General features: G+C 43.6%; 2 protein-coding genes across 3 annotated transcripts in view; both read left to right on the top strand.

The window, feature by feature from the left end:
• sptlc3 (serine palmitoyltransferase, long chain base subunit 3) overlaps positions 1–8,082 on the top strand; it is a 30,713-nt gene extending 22,631 nt beyond the window's left edge. Inside the window, exons 10-12 of the mRNA XM_049600811.1 lie at positions 254–389; positions 2,268–2,397; positions 2,524–8,082. Coding sequence (XP_049456768.1) covers positions 254–389; positions 2,268–2,397; positions 2,524–2,637 — 380 coding nt within the window. The 3' untranslated portion in view covers positions 2,638–8,082. The remainder of the gene's footprint in view (positions 1–253; positions 390–2,267; positions 2,398–2,523) is intronic.
• A 282-nt stretch (positions 8,083–8,364) lies between these two features.
• ism1 (isthmin 1) lies at positions 8,365–21,334 on the top strand. Of its 2 annotated transcripts, none has more exons than XM_049600965.1 (6): positions 8,365–9,318; positions 15,959–16,174; positions 17,012–17,279; positions 19,166–19,309; positions 19,453–19,542; positions 19,879–21,334. In XM_049600965.1, exons 1-6 carry the CDS (start codon positions 9,181–9,183, stop codon positions 20,394–20,396), a joined length of 1,374 nt encoding a protein of 457 aa, XP_049456922.1. In that variant the 5' UTR covers positions 8,365–9,180; the 3' UTR covers positions 20,397–21,334. The 2 variants fall into 2 exon arrangements, with proteins under 2 accessions (XP_049456922.1, XP_049456921.1); XM_049600964.1 differs by having other exon boundaries at positions 15,956–16,174.
• The last annotated feature ends 5,316 nt before the right edge of the window (positions 21,335–26,650 follow it).

The following is a 26,650-nucleotide window of genomic DNA, read 5'->3' as shown; positions in this document are numbered from 1 at the left end:
AGACGGACAAAACTGAACCATCTGCTGCCGCAGCTGAGTTGTAATCATGAGCAAGTTCATAGCGGAGGCTGGAATGGCCCAGATGGAGGTGCAGGACTCAGGATGAGATGGCACTGCAGAGAACTCACACTACATTAGCTACCACTGACAGGTGATGTCCCTCCCTGCAGGGGACAGGAGAAATACGCATAAAAAAGCAGTGAGTTGGTGTTTTACTCATGTACATCTGGTGGTGTCCTTGTTTTAATTGGAGGCATTAGACGGATCCGCCAACTGGCAGAGAACACCAGATACTTCAGGGCCAGACTGAAGGAGATGGGCTTCATCATCTACGGCAATGATGACTCACCTGTGGTTCCCATCCTGCTCTACATGCCAGGCAAAGTGGTGTAAGTACACTTAAACTCTCCCCCAAAACACTTACCTCTTTTAGAGTAGTGTAAGATTGTCAGGAAATTCATTCTGCGTAGACTAATCTGAAACAATGAATATCAACTTCACTATCCTTTGTTGTCACAAGCAATTTCAGGTCAGCTCACCGTGTGTCATCACTAAGTGATTTGGATGGTTGCCATATTACACACTCCAGAGTTTCCATGAATCAGTAGTGTAGACTGGGTTCCTGTAACCACTTAAGAGGCAACATCAGGTATTGATTAGGTATAAACCAGGATTGCTTTAGCCACTCAGGTATAATCAATTGGGTCTAAAGAGTCTTTCAATGCGAGTCACCATTAATATCCATGAAAAGGCCAGTTCCACCCAATATAATCAGTAGCTTCTGATTTTACATCGCTCCGTTTTCATGGGCATTAATGATGATTGGGAAAAAAGTCCATCACTCTTATCTTTAAATATTATTTTTTAAATAGTTGTAAAGCAATTTCACTGTTATTTTCCGTTCAAAGCTGTCTGGAAATGTTGTCTTGTAACAACACTGAAGTGCATTTCGCAGGCATTGCATAACAACTGTATTAAAGCTATGTGTCCGTAGCTACTTTGCTATATCAGATCTACTTCTAGTCATTTACTTTTACCCTTTTTGGATTATTGCTGTCCTAATGACTTTAAGTTGATCTTAAAGATGTTGCCATTAAATTGAGATTCTGGACTAGCTCTGCACACAAATTACACATCATCTAAAATATGGAAAACCATTCAAGTTTGCAGTGTCAGATTTATTTAATCGGTTTTAGAGCACATTTTAAAGGGGAAGATCAGCCCAAAATCAAAAATCCGTATTTTTCCTCTTACCTGTAGTGCTGTTTATCAGTCTAGGTTGTTTAGTTGTGAGTTGCCGAGTGATGGAGATATCGGCCATAGAGATGTCTGCCATCTCTCGACTATAATGGGACTAGATGGCACTCGTCTTGTGGTGCTCAATGTTTCAAACAAAACATTTGAAAAACTTAACAGCAATATCTCTGTGCAGAAGTCATGACCCAGCTGCTCAAGATAATCCACAGTGAGCAGTTTCATGTAGGAACTATTTTCTCTCTATCGAAGTACACCCATCAACTGTATCACTGCGCAGAAGGAAGCGTGCATCTATTCATGGCAGAGAGGCTCAAGATGTAAATATTAATGGTGTCCTTCTCAGCTGAGCTGTAACATACTTCGCTCAGAGGTGCATCTCACATCTCTACGGCCAACAACTTTATCACTCGGCAACTAACACTAAAACAATCTAGACTGATAAATAGCACTACAGGTAAAAATGAATTTTTGAGTTTGGGGTGAACTGTCCCTTTAGGGTTTGAACTCTCTGAACTGTCTGCTTCACCACAAAATGAAGAGGTATTCACTGCTTGGACTCATTAAAGTAAAAGTCATCAGAGATATGTTGCTTCTAGCCCTTCAAAATTGTTAGTTATGTGTTCTTTTTAATTTATCGACACCACACATCCCAGCTACATAATTAAGGATTTGGAGGGGCTCGAAGAAGCAACATTCCATGTTTCTTTTAATGTGATGAGGAAAAGCGGCAAATGCTCCATCATCCTGAGGTGGCTTTTGGGGCCTCTGCACATGTTGGAGACTCCAAACCTTAAATATGTGAGAAGTATGTAAGAAATGTGAGATAAGTTGTTGTTTAGTCTTGTATGCTGTGAGTGACTATTGAATTTTCACCCTGATTCTATTGCTGTGTGTTGTATAATCTAGAATATAATCTAATTCAGTCAGAGGTCTGTATATGACAAAAAGAACCACTTTAGTTTCTTTTTTTTTTCATTTCCTTTCATTTTATTTTATTTTTTGCTGACCAGGGCTTTTGCTCGAGAAATGCTGGAGAGGAAAATTGGTGTTGTAGTGGTCGGCTTCCCGGCTACACCGATTACAGAGGCCCGAGCTCGCTTCTGTCTGTCTGCAGCACACACCAGAGCCATGCTGAACCAGGTACACACACACACACAAATATTGAACAACATCAAATTCCTCACTGAGGGTATTTTAAAGGGTATGTATTTTTCACCTGAATCAAACATATACACACATGCTCAGAGACTTTTCCTTCACCCTTAGGTGCTGCACCATCTGAACGAGGTGGGAGACACTCTCTGCCTGAAGTTCTCACGGCTGAAATATACCCCCAGTCCTGACCTCTATGATGAGACAGACTTTGAGCTGGACAGCTGATATGACCCCTGACACCTTCATTTCACAGTGTCAAAACCAAGTGTCCACGCCGCAGCAGACCCGTAAACACACAGTGCAGTGTAACACCCACGTCTCACTTCACGAGAGGCAGCCAAATGTTTAGCAGCTGCTTTTTATACGTTTGTACAACATTTTGATTTGACAGAACACTTATTTTTGCTTCCTTACAAGAGACTCTATTTGAACTATTTAAATGTTTTATTTCTAAATACATATATATGTAAATACAAACATGAAATTGTTGCACAGGCATTGCAGGATTGGTGTCAAACTCAAATGCGTTGTAAAATATTTTGAGTCATTTAGCCTTTTATATTGAGACATCATTCTAAATACTTGTTTCTATATTAAGCACTGAAAACTGCTTATCATAATTTATTGTCATCATTTACAGTATGTAGGATTTAGGGAGTATATATTGGCAGAAATGTATGTTTTCTTTTGTTACCTTAGAATGAGCCATTTATATCTACACAGGAAGCAGGTCCTCATCCACAAAGTCCGCCATGTTGCACTGCCATGTTTCTACAGTAGACCAGAATGGGCAAACCAAACACTGGTGCTAGACAGGGCCATCTGCGTTTTAGTGTTGGCCTCCGTAGTTAGCATCTCCTCCGTGATGAGCCGAACAGCCTCTGAGAAACACTGATATGTAATGTGAAACTGCTTTATTCAGTGTTTTCAGTGATTCACAGCTGATGGATCGCGGTCCAAAAGTGGGCCATGGGTCCATTCTGAAAAGACCGCAAGTCACTTGCAAACACTGTTTTTAAGTATAGTGAATTTCCTGCACAGAGCTTTTATTTTGAAGTGCCATTTCCTGCGACTTAACAGAGACAAACTAGCTGGGCAACATGGCCAAAGGCAAGTATGATGCTGTATATATTACACTGTTTGGACCTTTAACTAGTGTCTAAGGAGATATCTGGACACCATGGCTGGACTGATTTAAATCACCAGAGAGGAAGAGACCTCTGCAGTTAATCGGCTCCCACTAAAAACCTCCTGAACAATAAACCCTGAAGGAATTTTAACCGGGAGAATTTTCTGCTGGTTGCAACCTGCAATCCTCACTGCTAGATGTCACTAAATTCCCTTAAATCCTACATACTGCTCCTTTAAAAGATGCCAGTGGTGGTCATTATTGGAGAATAATGCACAGACTTTCAGAATTTGATGTGAGGAGTCCCATTTACTTCCTGTACATGGAGAAGTATTTAAAAGTTATGGAAAAAGCATTTGTAGGTTGACATTTCCCCTGTAGCGTACTGCTGCATTGCTAAAATATTATGTATATTGTGCTTCTTAAAAGTCCTGAACCTTCCCTTTGGAACTGCATTCATTTCCTGACACATGATTATTTTCACTACTCAAAGCTGAAGTGATTGAGCAAACGATGACGAAGATGCCTGTTGTGTTCCACAGTGAACTGTTTTTGTAAAACTTTCCTCAGTGCAACACCACTTTGATCTCCACAGCAAATCATAACCTTCCTGTAAATAATAGATCACACAACAATTACTTAACTACTGAGCTAAATCTCAACAAACCCCGTGCGAGAAAAAAGGTGTTATGGCTTGTTTCGTGGCGAGACTTCTCATCATCACCAAGTCTTAACAGCTTAATTGTTGATGTTTTAAAGACCCGCTGTTCTTCTTTCACACACAGACTATGTAACAGTCGTGAAGGTAAGCATGCAGAGTATGCGGCACCTGAGCCAACAGAAACCTAACCTGGCAATTAGCGCTGAACTCTAAATTCTCGTGGTATGGGGTAATCATTTGATTAACACAGGAAGGATTATAGATGGATGATAAATGTGTTTTCACAATGTGTCAGATTGGGTCTAGTCGACACTTGTTTGCCCTCAGGACGTTACCGTGTTTGTGCTTTTTTTCCTCCTCATAAACAACATAGTGATGACATTTTACAACATGGAACTAAAATGCAATATGCAAATCTTTGGGAAAAACATGTTGGATGAACTGTAAACATAAGAAATTAAAGAAAAAAAAACTAAAAGAGAAAACTATTGAAATCTCTGGACCATACCAGATCATTTTGTTCTGTAAGTGAATATTCACATCTGGCTCCTATAGCCAGAAACAATAGAAAACAGTTTTGTTAATCCTCGAATCTGTGATGTCATACCAATGTGCTGCTCCATGATGATCTGGAGGAGATGGGGAAAGGTGGCCTCAAATGTTGCATTGACATCCTCAGGGATGTCTGTTATTAATTTGTGTTTACTTTCACCTTTTTAGTCTAAATGTGAACATTCTGAAATGCATTGTGGGTTCACAGTAGAAGACAGATGTGTGTAAAGTGAAACTCAAAAGCCTGAATTCATTCTCAGACATAGCTCAACGCGCCACAGACGGAGCGCTCAGATACTCACCTCCACTGTGATTATGCAGAAAGGCAAACTCTAACTTGCTGAAATTTTACCAGCAACATTTTTGTGCAGATGCACAGCAGGGAGAATGCTTGTTCCAGGAATCTCACGTTGAGAGTGAAATAACATTCAAAGAAGATGTATTGTTGGCTTTTTGAACTGGTTTTTGCTTTAGTCAGACTTCAGACTTAAAGGGACAGTTCACCCCAGAATCTGAAACACATTTTCTCTTACTTGTAGTGGTATTCACCAATTGAGATTGTAATTACACAGTGTTGGAAATATCGGCCATCTGCCTTCTCTTGAATATAATGGAATTTTCTCTTTCTTGAAATCATGATGTGAGTACACAAGCAAATCTACAGACCTTGTTTTGAGCAGTTTCATGTTGGAGCTACTACACTTGCTAATTGTATCACCGTGCAGAAGGAAGTGTGCATCTACTTATGGTAGAGAGGTTCGTGTTTATGACGGCACAAGAAGTAAACAATGTTCTCCTCCTCGGCTAAGCTGTAGCAGTAGCTAGTTTAGTGATGCTAGGTAAGGCATTAGTAGATGCACACTTCCTTCTGCATGCTACGCACAAAATGCAGCCTGAAAGAGGCGTACGCCACTTCCCACGCAAAAGTTGTGATCTATAAAAACAGACTTGATGGGAGAAACTTTGACCCACAATTATTAACATTTTTGGGATGGGAACTTTGCGACGCAGATGGTGAGGAGAAAGCCTGATTGTAGAAACTGTCTAATATTTTTTGGCACAAACCTTTTTTTGCTTTTGTCTGCAGGTATATTTTTAGTATGGATCCTGCACGTTGTTTTATAATTTAGACCCCAGGTCATGGTTTCTTGAAAGAGACACTGCTGTTGAATCTTTCTATTTTATTTTTGTGGCACTTTGAGCACAATAAACTGAGTGCCATCTAGTTTCTTTTTATTCAAGAGAAGGCAGACATCTCTACGGCCAATATCTTCAACACTCTGCAACTCATCCCAAAATGATGTAGGTTAAAAGAAAAAGAACAGTTAGAGGAAAAATGTGTGTTTTTGATTTAAGATTGAACTGTCCCTTTAACATGAGCTGTAAGTCATCACAATGACTTCTGCACAGCAAACTTGCATGGTTAATTGATGGATGCCTTTTTAACCCCAAACTTGTGTGTACAATTGCAAATATGTCTTTACCTGTGCAGAACCCTTCATATCAAAACAGCCAACTAATTTCATCAGTCTTTTAGAAACAATTTTTTATTATCAAATGTTGTATGGACCATATATTCGAGAGGTGTCGATTTCAGCTGGCCAGTGAAGCAAAGAGACTAAGTATCGTAACACACACTGGCTGTCAGGGAAGGTGGGAAGCACGTGTCTTGCCAAACTTCCCTCCAGTCACTTCTAACTGCCCTCAGTTTCAGCAGAAGTGGCAAATGGTCTGTGCTGGCATTCAAAACATCTGTGCAGCCTGACTACTGGTGGCAAGGCCCCAGAGACCTGCCTGCCTGCACCAGCCTCTTTTGAACTGCAGATCCAAATACACTGCACTTATTGGAATGGCATGTAGCTGCTATTCTGAAGGGGGATCCTCTGCTACGCCTTTGATGTCCACCACTGTGTCCAAAGCAGGCAAGCCATTCTCTCTGCACTCTGTTTTCCATTTAGACAAGAGATTTTTCTATTCTGGAAAGGGATTTTTGAAGTAAGGCAGACAAAGAACAGATTTACATGGTTTAGACAGCTATGCTGTGCCTGGTGTAAGTAAGACTGTAACTGAGGACTGGAGGATACCACTTGTTAATGGAGAGCATAATGAAATAGTGTGGTGTATTTCAAATAGTAGAGAAATTAAGCGGGAGCATTTTCTATGTATTTTAGACTAATTCAGACATTTGTTATAATCTCATATTTGTGGGATAGTTTGGGCAGCTTTGTTCAGGGTATAGGGGTATCAGTGACTGAATATGATATGATATCTGCTATATCATTCATCCAAACTGTTGAATTACTCCATCCTGCTCATCGGTATCTACTGCCATTCTTTACAATAAGTGAGATGACACTATGACCAGTTTAACTCACTTTGCTTTCTCGCACCTATGGGCATCAGATGGGCACATTTGAGTTATATCTCAGCTGAACTAAGTTCAGGGCCTCAAAATTAAGACTCATAACACCCAGAGCTGTAGAGTGAAATGAATGATGACTGTGTGTGTTTTCTTTGGCTATTCTTTGGATATTTAACACATTTAAAACACAGGCTGGTTGATACAGAAACTGTGATGAAGGGAAAAATGAAATTAGACAAATAAAATTTAACTCATATGGCATGCCACAACAGAAGTTTAATTTGTTTGGCTCTGCTGCTGTTTCACTGTCATGGCCCTGCTACAGCTGCGTTACGCGCCATTTGGCCGCAGCATCAAGGATAACGCATGAGCACAATCAAATATGTGTATACATGGTTTTATCCCAGCTGGAATGACACCGACAAATAATCAGTGACACTAATGAGAACTTGTTAGTCGTCGTCAGTAACATTATTGCTCCACGTGTGCCCAAACTGAGTGTACCGACTTCAAAGGTGACAAGCAATATCATATGCATGGTAGTCTCCATGCCTCGGGGCTCAGTGAACTGTCACCCACGCTGAAGCCGCAGCATCCCCGCTTGGTGCATAATTTGACACAGCGACCTGTCCTTTGAAGCGGACAATAAAAAAGTCTCACGAGGGCTAATCACATTACGCACCATTTGTCTCGCTTAAGTGAAGTGTTACAGCACCTTCCGCAGAAGCGTTTTAATCAACCACTGAGACAAAGCTGCTGCTGCTGCACACATGTCAACAGGAGAGGCAGACCTCCTGTAAGGCGCCTCCGGGTGTCTTCCTCCGCGCTCAGATGCGCCTATGTGCCCAGTGCGCCTCCGGGGACCGGGACCACCAGGGTTACTTGAGGTTCTTTCAGGAAGTCTTTATTTTGCAGTGGCACCTTTTTTTAATAATACAATGCTGGGATGACTCAACTTGATTCGTGATTTAATGTCTACTGAAATGTGGAAACTTTATAAATCTGTCCTGATGTTCTCTGAGATATTTTGTGGTTTTGAAAATAAATCTCTGTCATTTTGGTCCTGTGACTATAAAGGACTTAAATGTATCTCATTTGCAATGGGAAAGTGGTATTCACTTTGGGGTTGTTTCACACCCGAACTTCCACAAGTATATTTGGTGTTAACCCAACCGGACACCAGTTTGGAGAGGACTGGTAGAGGGGTCGAAAGAGTTAACCAGGGGGAGGGCGCCTGCACAGGGGCGTATAGTATAAAACCACCTCAAGAGCGTACATCAAGAACAGCGTGTGTTTTAGTAAGCCTTAGTTTGATATGGTTTGGCGTGTTTCCTCCAACAGGACTCGTTAGAGACGCGCGCAAGCCCGTGCCTTCATTTTGGTGGGCTCCTGGTCCGCAGCATAATGGATGAATACTGTTTTTGAAGAAGACAGAACACCACCGTGAAGTCTTAACTGGGAAGAGATATATTTTTTTTAACTACCTGTACTTGTTTCTCCAAAGGTGTAGTCTCGTCGAGTTACGTTGGATGGCGCAGAATGTGGACAAAACAAGACGTGCGTAAAGCGGCTGAAGTGGAAGTGAGGAACAGTGAAGTGTGAGGCTGTAGAATGTGGCGGGGACACCACGGGACAACTGGGCTGCAAGTTTCCTGAGCTTGGAGATTTGACGAGGGCGCAACAAGAGGGGGAAGTGTTAATGCTGGATCAGCCCTACAGTCAGTAAACTGGCAGATGAGCGCGTTAACTCATATTATACTTGGGTTAAAAATAAACTACATGAATAGTCAGTAAAAGAGGATAAATCTTAATTTAGGACACAGTTTGCCAAGAAACCCAACTGGATCCAAATCAATTCACATCACTTTTTCCAAATTGTTCGACTGCCCCCCCTCCGATCCGTTTCCCTTCATTTTTGCAATTCTGATTCCCGAAGTGGCTCCGAAGTGGTGTTGCGGCTCCTCGTCCCCGGCGGATCCGGAGATTGGAGTCTCTGCACCGGGAGGAGGCGGAGTCGGAGCTCCGTCCACACCGCAGGCTCCCAAGAGCGGCCGCGTCAAAAGGATGGTGCGACTGGCGGCGGAGCTGCTGCTGCTCCTGGGACTTCTTCTCCTTACCTTGCACATCACGGTCCTGCGGAGCAGTCCGCTGCCCCAGGGAAATGAAACTCTGAGCCTGGATCAGGACACAGCACTTACAGAGGTGAGTTGGGAAAGCTGTTAGTGAGGTGCGTTTGGGATTTCTTGGGGGCAATTTTGATGCGAAAGGTGATATCTGAGGGGTCTCATTTGGTCACAGATGGATTTGATAAAATGCTCACTTGAGCCAGGTAAAACAAAGACTCCATTCCTGTGAGTCTTTGGGGATTGTTGACATACACACGGATGTGGTCTCCCCAGGGTGTCCCCCGGGAATGGCAGGGAGCCAGCAGAGGGATGGGAGATGAGGCAGGGTCAGAGATCAGCCCCCTGCACCAGACGCACCTCCCTATTGTTGGGGGTTAAATGCTAGCTGCAGGCACTTCTCTGTCATCATGGGCTCATCACTGTCATCCAGGGTCAGAGCTGAAACCCGGAAGGTGCCCCCACCCCTACCCCTACCAACACACATGCCCCAGAGTTGTGTTTGGAGCAGAGTCTGGCATCAGACTTCTGCCCTGCTCCGGACCTCGGGTCTTAAGTCTAACTTGTTTTATTTCATCCTGCACTACACTCACATGTGTAAGCAATGCCACATGGACAGATCAGATGATAATGTTCAGTGCCGAGGGAAAGAAATAGAAGAATATAAAGAAATAAGGTTTTTAAAATCTTTTGACACTGATAGTGTGATGAAAATACTGTTTTAATGACACATCTTTTGGGTTGTGGTCCAGTTTGGAATGAGCCTCAACAAAAGCTCACAAGGAAGACCTTTGTCAACATGACACCCACTTTAACAGTTTAACTGCCCATTTTAACATCAGCATAAAACATACAGACTCTCTCACAGAGCCTCAGATCCTGACTTTAGGGTTAAGGCAGGTCTGAGATCAACAGGCTTTTTTAGAGATTGTTAAGCATCCTACAGCTGCTTTTTGAAGTATATTTAGCATGATACTGACACTCGATATCATGCCCCAGTGATTAATGGGCATTTATGTTCACTGGATCGGCGTCCCTTCAGAAATTCTTTATTAGGATAGAAAGAATTTTTACTTAAACAGAGGAAGGTGAGGCTAATTTCTCTTATCTCCACTATCACTGCCATCACTGTGGACCGGCCTGCTTATATGCAACAGCAAGTCTGTGTTCAGCTGGATATCAGGGCATGCAAAGCTGAAGAAATATTCCAGGAATTTATTGAATATTTGTCACACAGCCAATTGTTGGATTGGACGAACAGGATGAGGACCAGGAGGGAGTTTCTCCTGAGGAAACTGCAGCAAGAAATACTAAACACATGCCACTCATTCCACCTCCAACATCCCCTTTGTCACTTGTCCAAATTTACATAGAGATTCTGGCTTGTGATGACAGAGCCCGACATTGTCGCTCATGCCCCATATTGAGAAAAAGCACTGATTGTTTTTTTGTTTTTTTGTTTTTTTTTTGCTTGTGACTTCTCCAACTATGATATGCCTCACTGGCCCCCCACTGAAGGCGGTGATGTCATCTTTCGGCCGAGCCTGTCACGGCCCAGGGGGTGTATTGTCATTCCAAGGTGTCATATTTAAAATGCCATTCACAGCAACACAAATGACAGGATGCGGCTCCATGCACCTGTAGTGGAGAGGGGAAATGCTTTGGTCCAAGGCACTTTGTCATCACTGACCCAGGAAGGCAGATTCAACCACTGTGATAGAGTAAAGTTAGTGTTATATTATGATAAAAAAAAAAAAAAAAAACTTTATTTGTCAGCTAAGAATATGCAGTTACTAACAGTAAATAATGAATCATGGTTTTCCACCCCTGAGCTTAATTTCTTCTGATTCTCAAGAAGTAAACTCTAAAGTTAACTCCTTCATAGCACGTATGTTCCCAGTTTGATCCTGTAAATAAACACATACCTAAGCCCAGCATGAGGCGTGTGACAAGGGGAAGGATAGTTTTCTCTTCCACCTACGTAAGTGTAGTGTTGAAAAGCATCTGGCACAATGTGCACTGCCTTCATTTCCTGCCAGCCTCCCTGGGGGAAGGACCCCTGAGTTGCTCCCAATTGAAAATGGAGTCATGCCCCTTTAAGCAGCCCTCACAAAGTGAAAAAGGGGGAAGCGGGAAAAGAAGAGGAGATACTGCGAGGAGGGAGAAGGGGGTGGCTTGTGTGTGCAAGTGTTCATTCATGGCTTTTGAGAGTGTGTGTGTGTGTGGGGGGGGGGGGGGGGGGGGGGGTGACATCCTGGGAGGCCCCAGATGAACTGAGGAATGGTGTGTCACTTTTGATCTCCAAATTAAAGCATGTTCCTCGTTGAGGAAGATCTCAGATGAGTGATAGGGACTGTAACGCAGCCCCGCCATCAAAGGGGAACACTGCTGATTTTCTATCATTTAAATGAGTTACTCCTGTGCACTGTTACAGTCTGGGCCGTATTAGAGAAAAATGAGCAAACAGCATGTTTTTCTCATTACGCTGTGTGTTAAAAAGCTCCACTGAGAGTCGCATGGAAAAGACAAAGAGAGGTGTTTATGTCGACATTATCAGAAATTTATACATAGCTGATACACAACTGCGATTCCTTTCTGATGACTCATTCCCACGTTGCGCATTCTTTCCGTTATTTGCAACTCGACTAATTCTCCTCAATCGTTCTGCTGAAATACTGATTGAGACAGAAAAAAAAGAATCTGTTATTAGGGCGTATAAAATTTCATGGTTTGTCCTTCACACTGCTGAGCTCCCAGATGGAAATAAAGATTTAGTGAAATCTCAGTGCTTATGGGGGAAAGCAGCTTAGATCTCCCTGTTTCTGTCCAAGTGATGGACTGTTTTCAGCAAGACAGTCTCACAATTTTCTTATTTACAATTCAGCTCAAGGCTTTAATCAACAGCATTATATTTAAGGCTGAAATTTTTCTAGATGTTGGCAAGAATTTGATAGTATTTACTGCAGTGAGAAAATCAGCATATGCCCTGTTGGCACCAAGGACAGTGAGACAATAAACAGTATGTCAACACTGTGTGCACACACCAGTCACACATACAGTCTAAGCTTTAACTGTTTAAGGCTGAGCAGCTCACTTAATGAAGTGTCTGATGTAGCTTCTGCACAATTAGAGGTGGGAAAGCAATCTGGCATATTGTAAAATAACAGCTGGTTATTGCATTGTCTTTTTTTTTTTTTTTTTTTACACCTATATGAATGTCTTCAAACATAGCCTAGCCTCACCATGGATCAGTTTATAACTTGTGTAACTTTTTAGCAAACAGGCAACACATGTCCCACAGCACACTGTAAGTTTGTAATGACTCTAATACATCTGTCCAAGGGGATAACACAGACTTGTACAATGAGCCAGCCTGCTGTCAATGTAACATAGCACATCAGAATCCATTAACATATGATTTAGATAGTCAACAAATAATTTAAACTTGAAACTGGGCGTTAGTTTTAGTGGTTACAGAGGAAGTAGTTTGGTTGCAAATTATTACAGCTTCATTCAAACCCGCAGAACTTCTTCAATATTCAGTATATTTCTCTGTTACACCACTCAGAAATTCTCCCACATGGGGCATTCTTACTGTACCATCTGCAAGATAATCTATGGTCTAAACAAAAATAAACCACATTAAACTACCAATGTTTGCCCATAAACTGACGATTCACTGTGTTTACAAGCCCTGCCAGTGAGGCATCATCACGAGTGTTGCCCTGGGATTAATCAAAGTGCTTTTAAGTTTGACTTCAAATAAACCAAATTTGTGTCAGGATTAGATAATCTGCCTGCCATGTGTAACACAGCATAATATGACACAACAGAAGATTTAGATAGGATTAGACTGGATAATGGAGGATTAATCGGCCGGCAAACACTCTGATTGGGTTTCAAGACCCAACAGTTTGTATATTCTGAAACATTTGTGGTGGCATCTGCTTTCTTTTCATAGACCAAGTCATAACTCAGTGGCAGTCATGTATGTGTGCATGCAACCCAGCCGGCAGAAAAAATGTTGGCATTATACATTTATGCAAACCACGGATATGTTGCATTTACATGTTATGTCGCGGATACGTTGAAACTTTAAGTTTAAACAATGCTGTTTTAATTTGTGTGGTTAGGTTTAGACACGAAAAACACTTGGTTATTGTTAGGGAAAGATCGTGTTTTGACCTGAAATACCCTATTTTTGGTGCACAATCCTGGCAGGAAATGTAGCAATGTTTAATTAAAAAACAACAGCTGTCCATGGCACTATCTCCTACGTTTGATGCCCTAAAAGCTGTTGAAAAAACAGTGATGGGCCGCAAGAAGACACCAATATTTGGTGCCATAAAGCTACTGGAACAACAGCGAAGGGATACTACAAAACACTCAAACAATGTTTGATGCTTAAAAAGATGCTTGAAAAACGGAAGGGGCACTTCAAAACACCCATGTTCGATGCCTAAAACGCCAGTGGAAGAACAGCGAGGGACCGCCACAAACATCTACACTTGATGCCCTAAAAGCTGTTGGAAAAACAGCCATGGGTCGCTACAAAACACTCATGTTTGATGCCTAAAAAGATGCTGGAAAAACAGTGATGGGTCGCCACAAAACACATATGTTTGATGCCTCGAAACTGCTGGAAACACAGCCACGACATCTCATCCACCTCCTGATGACAAAGTCAGCTCATATACTGCGTCTCTTTAGAAACACAGATATGATACATGTGAAACGTGCAAATGTAACATTCGTGGTTTACAGAAACGTGCAATGCCAACATTGTCTTCTGGTGACTGGGCTGCTGTGTGTTCATCAGCAGCCAGAGCATTTCTGGATGAATTTCCTGAAATGACAAGATGACATGATGGTAAAACAAAAGAAATTGTCTCGTCAGTAGCTGTGAAGTGTGTGGAAGTTAAGTGTTTTCTGGCAACGAGTTTAAATGACTGTTTGTAGGATCACGAAAACAGTAATGTCTGGACTGAAGAGCAACTTGTGTGGTCTGCAGTTAAATGCTAATATAATCCATAAAAAATATAATCCACGCAGAGCAGATCAACCACAGCTGTTTACTTTATTCACAAGTGTGTGTTATGTAGTTACATTGTGACTGAACCTGTAAGTGCTGTGTTAGGCCTGCTCCCTCAGTAGAGCTCAATTACAGCCACCAATTGACTTCTGAAGCCTGGGAACTTGAAAGACGGGGTTATCACGTGGGCATCTCAAAGCCTGAGTACTCGTGATAGAACCAGAGAGGGTCCTGTAATGGTCACATAAAGGCTTAAGAGCTGATGCCAAAACAGTGGTGTTGAAATGATCTTTTTTGTATGAGCCCTCAGCCATAATTGCTTGGTTATGGAAAAGGCATTTGTGGTTCTGATTGGAACCTGGTTTTTCAGAATCATTTTCTTCAGATTTTATGATTTGGAACATAAATTCTCATAAAAACTCATCATCTTATCTAAAACCTCTGCCTCTTTTTATTTGGTGGCTACAGACAAAATGCACAACCATCCACTCTTCGTCCTTAAAATTATGGTCAGTAGTATAATTATTGTAATTGTGGTGGCTCAGATTAGGACGTGTGATGTGAAAGTTTTTAAATTCTTTGAAATGCATCATATTATCACATTAACTCCATCTGGTCTCTGGTGGTAAATTAAGAAAAGTAACGCTAAGTGGAATATGGGAGTTCCTCTGCGCAGCCACCATCCTCTCTGCGGTTGAATTCAAGTTACATGTACATTTATAATCCTTCCTCCCTCGCTGTGCAGCTCCATTTACGGCGTCTATATTGTCCCAGAGTGCACCTTGGCTGGACACAAACAGCTCCACTGGGGGCTTTTATGCCCACCACAATGTGGCTGAGCTGACACTTTGTCTGTGACTGGCCACCGCAACCGTACAGCACTGCTGCCATATTCTCAGGCCTCAGCCTGGCCACAAAAACACTAGGGAGGAAGAAATGGGACATGAAAAAAGAAAACAAGGAACATGATTGATGGCTTTCTTTGATCTTATTTTCTGCCACCCCAGAATGGATGATTGCCGACTACTTACGGCTGTCTGTCCAATTGAGGAATAATTGTTCGCTCTGAGCATACCTGACAAGGGACATATGTCCTCAACTGTCCTTTTGGGATGAATTTACAATCCCCACGGTCAGAAGACCAAATGTTTTTCTGTCGTCAAGAAGGCAGATGTAATTATTTTGCAATGTTTGCTTAGGTTTCTCAGTATAGCCCCAGTGCAGGAAGCCCATCAGTCTTACATGCTCTTTTCTCCCAGCAAGCACTAGAGCATGCTAAAAATGTCCACATCATATAACTACGGTAAAGCAGCGGCATACTCTGTCAGTTAAAAATGGAAAAATATACAGTCTTACTGTGACATTGGCTCTGAAATTATATTTTGGTGGAAGCAGACAGACGCACAGAACTCAGCGGGATGTTTGTCTGTTTCAGTGGCTCCTTCCTTCTGGGCTCCAAGGAGCTAAGAGTCCACAGGATTTATGACAGGGGTCATGGCCACATGGACCTCTGTCAACATCAATCTAATGTTGCTGAGTGTGCAGACTCTGTAGATGCCAAGTGACAGGGTCCTCAGTCTAAACATTCACTCAAAAGGGAATTGTATGTTTTCTATAAATATTCTCTCATGTTGTGAATGCACAAACAATGAAACTTGAATGTTATGTCCCTTTCTCTCCTCAGCAGAACAATATAAATGCAAAAAGCAGCTCCTCTGCCCAGCTGGCTCCTGAAGATCGGAGGTCTGGTCCAGAACATCGATTGGCCCACCGACCTGCCTCCCTCCCCTGGGCACAAGGCAGCAACGTACACAGGGACGGTCCTGGAGCTTTCCTCCTAGATCTGCACAACTTCCCTGACCTCTCCAAAGCTGATATCAATGGACAGAATCCCAACATACAGGTGACCATGTGTGTCTGTGCACCTGCTTTGATGCTTTCACTCACTTGTAAGACATGGCTACTCAACCACATAGGACAGGAAGAGCAAACAGGAAGAAGGAGAATAGTTTGGTGCACATCATTACCCCCTTTTTCTCCTCCTTCCTTCCCCCCGTCCCCTTTCACACTGCCTGGCTCGTAGTGAAGCTTAAGATAGACACTGAGGTCTCACGTCCATCATAATGACAGCTGAAAGAAAGACAGCAATGCCTCACTACTACCCCATGTGCAGGAAGACAGACGGCAGCTTATGTAAATGTGTGGCAAGCCCTTGCCCATAAGTCCCTCAGTGGTGCAGATGGCCGAGTAACCGCTGCCATGTTTAAATCATTCTCCTGTCTAATCCAGCAAGGGGGTCTTTCCATTTCTGAGAGCATCACTGCTAAATCCGAGCACGAACAAAGTGTATTAACATCTCAAGATGTGGGAAGAGAGCGGAGCAACCAATTGAGCAAGGGCGTGAGGCTGTGGGAGAGGGAGAGGAGGAGGAGGAGGGGGGTGTCTTTGATCCTGGGATTCATCTGGCTTTCATGGTCTGGAGGAGGCTGAGTAGCCCTTTGAACTTTGTGTTTAGGTGGAGAGAGCCCAAGAGGTGGGAGGGTGACTGTGGAGCAGGGGTGGTGGTCCCCCCTCATCTGGGAGGCACATGTGTTAGGACAGAAAGGGGGAGGGGGTGATATTGTGCATGGGGGTATCAGAAAGTGTCACCTCTCGGCATCTGATCGACTTATTCTGTTCCAAAAGTATCTCCTTTGATGACTCTGTTGAATATTGACTTTAAATTGACTTCTGTTCTCAGGTGACCATCGAAGTGGTGGACGGACTGGAGAGTCATGAGCCAGAAAAAGGCCTACGTAAAGAGAGCAAACCCAACTGGGCTTCTCCGAACTGGAGAAACTGGTGGCCTCACACTTCTTCATCCTCGTCCTCCTCCACCACCACTCAAACAGAAGAGCACGATCGCACCTACGGGAGCAACAGTGAAGACAGCAACTTCCTCCGGCCGCCGGCAGACTGGGACAGGAGGGGAGGCACCGGGGGAGGCAGCAAAGCTCAGACTGAATATGGTGAGAATGACAGGAGATGTGTTTGCAAGGAAATGAGTGCACAATGCACATGGCAGAATATTTAGCTGGGTCTATAGGCTCTCATTTGAGGACCAGTCTCCAGGGTTTTCCACAGATGGCCATAGTCTGATGTGGAATCTGTAATTTGCAGATTTGCTGATTTAAGCTGTCACCATAATAAGTGCAGTCATCCCAGGCAAGCCCTTGGGAGCCCCTGATTGAAGCCTTTAACACTTTTTTATGAGATGGATTCCTCTGTGGTGCGGAGCTAGCTACGTGACACAGTTTAAACGTCTTTGCTACATCAAAGTTTAGCATCAGGAATGGGGCCAGAAGCACTGTTAGGCTGCCACACCATCCTCACAACACTCTCCAAAAGTAACCCTACAGATAAATCTGCTGCAGAAGAATTTACACTCACTGTCATACAGTATGTGTCCTGCCCGTGTTGTAGCATGCCCAAACCAACATGGTCGAACAGGAATGCATATGCTGTGGAAAATGTCATTTTATCCACTTGCACTTGTGCTACAGTGGTTAAGGGAGGCGATTTTATAATCGTTTTTTTGTCAAACCATAGCCCATGTGTAATGTTTCTGGCTTATCGCTGCGGTCAGCTCTCATTCATAGTCTATTTCATACCACACTATGGACAAGAAAATATTTTATCATAATTTCTGTCCTGGTTTTAAACCTAATAATCATAACTGTGGACAGGCAGTGGTCCTCCACTCCATCACAGGCCATTGGCGGTACATTCAACCGTCTCATCTGTGGTCTGAGGGCAGACTATTATCAAGTCCTCTCAATTTTGATTTTTGTCAGAGCTGCCACCAGCTTGTTGGCCGTAGTAAGCAATGGAAGGGGGAGGGGAGATGGCGCTAGATGGCTATCTGGCCTGTATTCATACAAAATGCTCATAATGAGGGGCAGATGGCAGCAGGGGTGTTGGGGGGGTGTATAGGAAGGTTTGGACTCCTGCCAGAAATACTTCCATCCCAACATGCCCACATTAATTCTCCTCATTGATGGAGTACTGTTTTCAAGATGTGTGTGTGCGTGTTTGTGTGCGGTAGCGACAGTGGTGGTGGGTCGAGGCGGTCGTCAAGCCCAGTGTAACTGTTTCCATGTACACCCATTACAGTGATCTGCTCAATGATAATTGGAGTTAAAGAGGATTTCTTGCCATTTCACTTCCTATTTTCAAAGCAATGAATCACAGATCGAGCAACTGAATGGTGTCCAGTGCCACTGTGCCAGGGGTGTTCAGGCAGTGCAGGAAATTTCTATTTGTAAATGCTGTAGCACCTTAAGTAAGGATGGACGTTTTGTTTCAACATTGGGGGAAGGGAGACAGATGAAGCAGGGGGTTTTGGGGATCCTACACCAGGAAATTTTGAGAATCAAACACTTTGTTTCCTGCATTCTGCTGGCTGTTTATTTGCCCGCATTTTCTCTATCAATTTGTGGTGCATTTCTGTCAAAAATGTAATTATTACTGCTTCTTTAATGATTTTAAATAATGGAGGACATCTTCTACATATTAAGGGGGACATGTCCCCTGTGCCCCCCCCCCCCCCCCAAATCTGTGCCCATGGACTGTAGCTTTGTCGGAATTAGCAAAATGCTTCCCTGTTACTTCGCTAACTGAACACACATACTGTGCCCTATGCCGTGTACAACATGTGTGCATGTATGTGTAGACAGGCTTGCGTGGTATCTGCTTTGAGGGCCGAAGTCAAAGAGAACTTTGAGCTCCCCCACTTCCCCTTTCATGTGCTCCCCCCCACTTATTATTAGTGAGGCATGCTAACAGGCCTGAGTAGGTTCAGCATGTGGCCTGCATCAGAGCTGAGGATCTTTTTCTCTCGTTCTCTCTGATCCAGACTACATGGACGGAGAGGGGGACTGGAGTAACTGGACAGCATGCAGCGTCACCTGTGGAAACGGCAACCAGAAGAGAACCAGGTCATGTGGTTACGCCTGTACAGCCACCGAGTCCAGAACTTGTGATATGCCCAACTGCCCAGGTAGAGTCTTGATTTTGGATCACAGAGAAAAGAAAATCCACACCAGTTAAGACGGGTATTAGAGGATAGTTTGTAAGTGGATGAAATGATTTAGTGGTCTTTCATCTTTTGATCCACCTTTCACTGTGCATTCATCTCTCTAGGTATTGAGGATGCCTTCAAGACAGCAGCTACTGAAGTGAGCCTGTTAGCTGGAACAGATGAGTTCAATGCCACTGAGCTCTTTGGTGTTGGTAAGATTTTTGCTCTTGTCTTACTGCAGACTATCCCTCATTCAGATGTTCTTACACTATTAAAGACAGTTCATCCATCTGGCAGCAGTGTTCCTGCACACACTTAGCATTCCTCATGCTCGGGCTGAGCTCCATTACTGCGTAGAGATGAAAATGTGCAGCAGGGCAGGAAGAGCACAGTATGGCGCTGCCCACTCTCTCTTTGTCTGTCTGTTCTTAATCAACCCAGTGAAAACACACCTTCATGTTAAACATTACACCTTCTTACACTTGTGGTTTCATCTTCTAATGGTGGGAAGGAGATGTAGCATTTAACAGTGTCTTCTTTTCTTCCAGATACAGACAGCTGTGAGCGGTGGATGAACTGCAAGAGCGACTTCTTAAAGAAGTACATGACCAAAGTGGCGAACGACCTTCCCAGCTGCCCTTGCTCTTACCCAACAGAGGTGGCGTACAGTACGGCAGATGTACACGACGCTCCCACGCGCCGGGATTTCCGTTGGAAAGATGCCAGCGGGCCAAAAGAGAAACTGGAGATCTACAAGCCCACGGCCCGTTACTGCATCCGCTCTATGCTGACGCTGGAGTCCACCACGCTGGCGGCGCAGCACTGCTGCTACGATGACAACATGAAGCTCATCACTCGTGGCAAAGGGGCCGGCACGCCCAACCTCATCAGCACAGAGTTCTCAGCTGACCTGCACTATAAAGTGGACATCCTGCCCTGGATAATCTGCAAAGGAGACTGGAGCCGCTACAACCAGGCCAGGCCGCCAAACAATGGGCAGAAGTGTCCCGACAACCCTCAGGACGAGGACTACTACAAACAATTTGAAGAAGCGAGGGAATTCTAGCCGGCTGCAGAGCAAAAGGAACAAACCCACACTGCTTAAATATTCAGCTAAACCTCAAAAATGGTGCTGAAACCATTTTTTCAAAATTCTCTTTTAGATCAAACAACACAAGAACTTTTAGGCTCTGAGGAACAAGACTTACAGAACTGCTCTTTTGAACCAAGAGGAATAAAAATCCAACAGAGTCAGAACACTCACTTGCTCACAAGAAACTTTTCGTGACTTCACCAAAACCAGGCACAAAACATTGCTCTGCTTTTGTTTTTGTTTTTTTAAAAAACATTTTTATAAAATATGCCTCTGAAAAAAAAGAATCAAAATTTTGCCACCAGTAATAACTCTTTCAGATCAGGTCGCTAAAGGGAGAACTGAGTTCGTATTCTTAAAAAGGGAAAATTATTATTCTAGGAATGTCTGTTTAGATTGTGTCCATGTTTGTCTCCATAGATTGTTTATGTTTGCTGAATCTGAGAGGTCTGTGGTAATAGAGTAATGAGATCCTGCAGGAATGTGTTTGGGGGTGGGGGGTGGGGGAGCAGGTTGGAGAACAGGGTTATCAAATTTTCTCCCATTTTGTCATTCACAATATCCAGGTTCTCATGTAAGCTTGTGAGTTTATTTAGCATGCACATTTTTTTTTTTTAATTTTACAATTAATTTACAACCATGTCCCTTGTGTCTCCGAGGCAGCCTGCATTATTTTTGTAAAGTATTTATTAAGTTGTAGCTGTGTCTGAGTTGGGTGTCTATGACTGTGGTTTCTGATTCACATATGGCTGAATGCTAACTTGAGATTCCGCTCTCGCTCAAACATTGGCGTCGATGTGCGTGTCTCAAGTTGGGATTAAACCGTAATAGAGCGTAAAGAATGTGTGAATTCAACTGTACGGAAAGATTTTTGAGATATAAATCTATAAATAAATTTTTTAAAAAGTCAATGAATGTGTTTGTTAGAAAAAAAAACCTCTCTGCGTGAATGAGCTTCATGGCAAACATCTCATAAAAGAGCAGTATGTAAGATTTAGGGGGATTCTAGTGGTAAGGACCTCAGATTTCAAACAGCTGAAACTTCTCCCGGTTAAAATTCCTTCTGTGTTCTTTGTTCAGGAGGTTTCTACCAGGAGTTGAATTATCTGGTAAACCGGTAAAAACACTGAATAAAGCAGTTTCATGTTAAATCAGTTTTTGACGCACTTCGGCTTGTCGGAGATGGGCTGCTATAGCCCAGCAACTGCTAATGTGAGCTCACAATATTTCTCTGATAACTTGAGATCCAGACATTTGAGAGGTTCTCTCCAAAGCAAGTAGACCTGTTGATTTAAGCTTGTTAAAACACTGAATAAAGCACCGTTGAAAAAATTTGTTATTCCTACCCTGCTCGTTGCAGATGGGCTGCTAACTACGGTTGCTAAAGTGAAAATGAGAATGGCCCTATGTAGAGCTATGTAAAGGACTACTGTACAAACATAACAGTGCAACATGGCACTCTCCACAGATGAGGACCTGCTCCCTATGTAGATATAAACAGCTCATTCCAAGGTAAAACATGACTCTTTTTTTCAGGTGACTATACACTAAAGAAAACATACGTATTATATTCCATTTCTGTCAATATATCCCCCTAAATCCTACACACTTGACCTTTAAAGGTTGTAAATAATGATTTTAAGCAAAGTTTCATCAGCTGCTGTTAGATTTTTCTCCTGCTGTCGAAGGAAACTCATCTCAGAGAACAATCTCATCAATTAAACTCTTCCAATGAGCTTAAGCCAGTGCACAAGACTTCCATTAGTTCCATCCAGTGTGGCTCTCAGGCCAGGCCTTTTGATGGGATTGCGATATTTCTTCAGAGGGCAAGGAGGGTAAGGTTCCCTTGAATGCGACTCAAATTCTTTGTCTTTGGCATGTATCCTCACATTCCTGGGTAATTTCTCAGTGTACACATGCATTCACACACACACACACACACACACACACACACACACACACACACTCATACACACTCAATGCTGCCTGTCCGTAGCGAGGACCTCTGACCATTCCCTCTCCGCTGAGTGCTGCAGTCATTGTCACACAGAGAAAGCCATTCATGGTGCCCTCATTCCTGCAGTCTTGTGTACGGCACAGCTGGCCGGGCGCAGGGCTTGTCTTTATAATGCAGCAGGCCCCAGCACGTTCCACACCCCTGAGGCGCTACTTGCAACCGCCTAGCTGCTTCACTATTCATCAGAAATTCCTCCACACGCGTCCTTCGACCCATTTATGCCCAAATGCAGCCTTTTACCAACAACCCACCAAACACTCACTGTAAATCATGCGGATACATTCTTTTAAAATGCAGATATAATTCTCCCTCAGACTCATAGTGTGTAAATCTCTCTTTTAAGTCTTCTGTCTCTCTCTTCAGTAAAAGCATGGATGGAGGCTAAGATTACAGTAACCGGCATGGATCGTTATCTTAGCAGACCAACTGCTGAACAGGCCATGGAGATCAAAGTGAGGTGTTTGTCTTTATTTTGAAACATTAGGGCCACGCTCAAATTGATGACATACCTCCCCCTCCACCCCCCAGTATCTCTTCTCCAGACAGGCTCCACGTGTCTCGAGTGCAGGCAATTACTCGTATGCCCTCCTCACTTTTCATCTCTCGTTTCTTCTCCCCTCCCCTACAAACACTTGCACAATATGCACTTTGATTCCCGTGCCAGGGTGTCAGTAGGAATACAGATACAATACAGATTTAGAGGCTGAGAATAATTGGTGTGAAAATGCATGAGAAGGCAGACATGCTGCAGACCAGCGAGCGCAGAGAAGACTTGTTGCGTTGGCTGTGGGGCGTCAGCGAGGCCTCGCTTTTTGTGTTACTATTTCCAGGACTCTACTCTGGTATGTTTCAAAGGACGCAAAGCACCATATTAGTGGTATATTGTCAAGGATCCGAAAGGGCTCATTAAGCATCACCAAGATATGATTGTTGGTATTTTGCCTCTATTTTTGTTATGAGAAGGAAATTATGTCCAACGTATGTACGCCGTTTTAGACCGAGTTTGACAGGGCTGGCTCTGGGATTTCTCAGTCGATCTCCACACAAGAGTTAACTGTGGGAGTAAGAAAACAAGAGGAGTTAAGAAGAAAGCAGTGGAAACTTGGATGCATTGGTGTTGTAATAAATGAAGAATAAGCTCAGCTGTTCTCCAACTCTTTCCTGTACAAGTATTTCACCTTAAAACAAGCCCAGGTGGTTTGCTGTCCGTGCTGGAGCTCACTGTAGTGCTTCTAGTAGGTAAATAACTACAGTGCATGGTGGCAATCAGGCATCTCTTTTGTTTTGTGGTGTGGTGCACATGTGGCAGAGCCATTTTTAGCTTCTCTCCCTCACTTTCTTTCACTCACTCCCTCGCGCTGCTACTTTTTTGGGTGGTGTAGCACAATGCAGGAAGTGTCTGGGCCGCAATACCGCAGGGCCCTAACTGCACGGCAAACCTAATTAAAAGGTTTTTCTTTGGTCTTGTCTTTCCTCACTCACTCAGCGCTTGCTACTTTTTGGGTGGTGTAGCACAATGCAGGAAGTGTCTGGGACAAATTAGGACAACTGAGGCAAACCTAATTAAAAGGTTTTTCTTTGGTCTTCTAATCTGGAGTAGCTGACCTGGTACGGTAGATTGCTTATCTAGCTGCTCTATCCCGCCTTCTCAGCCTTCTCCCCCAATGTCCTACTGGCATAACAGGGGCAGGGCTGCTGGCACTGTGCCTGCCATAGGCTCACATCTTTGGCTCAGCGAGTCAGCGGAGGAGTGGGTGGTGGTGGTGTGGTGGGGGGGGCAGACATGTGCCTGGGTGTGCAGCTGAACAAACAGGTCAAGTAGCTGTGGAGCATCTAAGAGGCTGGGGTGCCTTACTTAAGCCCACCGAGATGCTGCACCATCTATGGCAAGAGAGCATACTTAGACTTACAGAATCACCATGCAAAGAACATTATCATGTTAAATGGGCGCAGTGGCGTGATTGGCACCTGCCCCTGGCTCATGTCTTCTACACCAGTCAGACCAGAAGCTAAAATAACACAAATTGATGCATAAAAGTTCACTAGAATGCAGGAAATTATGTGTTTGATGCTCTAATTTTTCTGGAGACGGACCCCCAGCCCTGTGTTTTATATGTTTCATAAACAAGCACCCTTGTCCCGATGTGCATAAAGGTTAGAGATGTCTAGCTCATCTGATGCAGTTCTGGCTGGGTTTGACAGAGGCAGCAGAGGCACTGTCTGGTTTTAACCCTGTGAGTGTGGATGTTAGACACTGGCACAGTATGGCTGTAGCATGTTCAGGGGGTTGGTGGCCCTTAGGTGGTGAGGGAGGGGGGATAAGCGTGAGCATGGAAGCTGCATGGCCGTGATTCACTGTGACAGCACCGCCTGGCATGTGAGGACAGCAGGCCAAGGCGGGCAAGGCTGCTGCCTTTGATCTTTATTTGCTCCACCGTCTGTTTTGCATTTAAGAGCCTTGCTGAGCACGAGGCATTGGATACACCTTGAATGGCTCAGGACCCTGTCCACTTTTTAAAGACCCAGGATCCTTTTTCAAAGCTAAGGGGATCCAGGACAGAGAGGGATGAGGTTTGAAGGGGAAGGTTGCGCTGAATAGTGCCGAGGGTCTCCCAGCAACACACATTAGCCCTGATGAAAAGAGTGCTTCATAATAACACATGATCAAACTAATGGAGAATGGTGTGAGTATAAGTGCGGGTGAGGGGCAAAGTAACATAGATCGCCTTTAAGATGGACCCTCAAGATCAACCTGGGGTCAGGAGGCTGCGGAACAAAAACAAACACACGCAGCACCTCCCCAACCAACCTTCTGCTGCTCCTCCTGACCTGTCAGATGCATTTTGCACGTTACTGTTGTCAACAGACTGTGACATGTTACACCTGAGAGGCAAACTGGCTGGATACAATCAATATGTGGTCCTAGCCCACAGCCAGGCATGATGCACTGACAGGGAGGCATCTCTCTCTTCAAACGGTGCATATATTTATCTCCTTGAACATCTCTATTGCACATTCCTCTCAGACACTGCAGTGGCCACGATCCAGAGCCAGCAGCTGGACAAACTCTTGCCCTAGAGACTGATTCAATTGATATAAATAACTGCCCTCTCCAATAAGAGCCTTTATGAGGAATCAAATTAACACAACTCAGAAGAAAAAAGGCATTTTGAGAAACACTGGAGAGTGGAAAATGTTGGTTATGTAATCGACACTATTTAAATCTGAAGAAAAGCTGAAATTTAAAAAGAAACAGTGGCTCAGGAAAAGAACAGCTTGTGTGTTTGTGTGTGGGTGGGAGCGATGGACAGCATACATTTTTAATACTCATCGAGGTTCCTCAAAAAACACAGATTTCAATATTTCCTCTCTGGCGTTTAAATGTTTCAGCATGCTCACAAGTCTTCCTGCAGAATCCTTTTTTCCACTCTAGTTACTGTCCAGCATGTAATTTATTCCCAGACTATACATTTTTGGCTATCCACAGCTCAGATCATGATATTTATGCTGTCTGTTTGGGCTTACACAAACTGTTTTCCTTTTCTGGAGAAGGTACAGTGGGAGGAATACAGCCATTCATATTAAAAGTACATGAGGCCCAAATCTGATTTTTTTGGCTCCCATGTGATGTATATCTGATATTTTCAGAGTAGTGTAGACACAGAAATCAGATTTTTTCCTATTAGATCTAGGCCGCTTTCATATGTGGTACTAAATCCAATCCATAATCGAACAATGGCCATGCAAATGTGAAAAAGTCATAATGGGATTCATATGTGTTTTCCCATACATCCATGTTTTTCCACATCATATTTAACTGTGCAGATGCAGATCACTCACCATACAGTGTCTGAGAAGTCCATGGCCGAGCTGCTGCTACGTTAGGCTGCGCCAGTCGCTAGCCAATTGAGCCCAACTGCCAAGTGCTTTCTGATGGGGACAGCTGGCCTGCATGCCATCGCAGCGTTGTCGTGAGGCACTGACAGAGATACTAGAATGAAATGCTGGACATCATAAAGTCTGGAGGAACAGGAACTGTTCTCCCCTGGAACCCTACCAGATACGAGTCATTCCAAAAATGAATGTGAGCAGTGAAGGTAGAAAGATCGGATATTGGGAATAATCGGAATTTGAGCATTAAGCCCTGTAATATAAACGTAGCCTATGTCTTCTGTCATGGTGTTCAAAAGACTAAAGACAGACACAGAAA

The sequence above is a fragment of the Epinephelus fuscoguttatus genome, linkage group LG16, assembly GCF_011397635.1.
Source record: "Epinephelus fuscoguttatus linkage group LG16, E.fuscoguttatus.final_Chr_v1".
NCBI lineage: Eukaryota > Metazoa > Chordata > Actinopteri > Perciformes > Serranidae > Epinephelus > Epinephelus fuscoguttatus.
The sequence above is the reverse complement of the archived record's forward strand: the minus strand, read 5'-3'. Positions and strand labels throughout refer to the sequence as shown.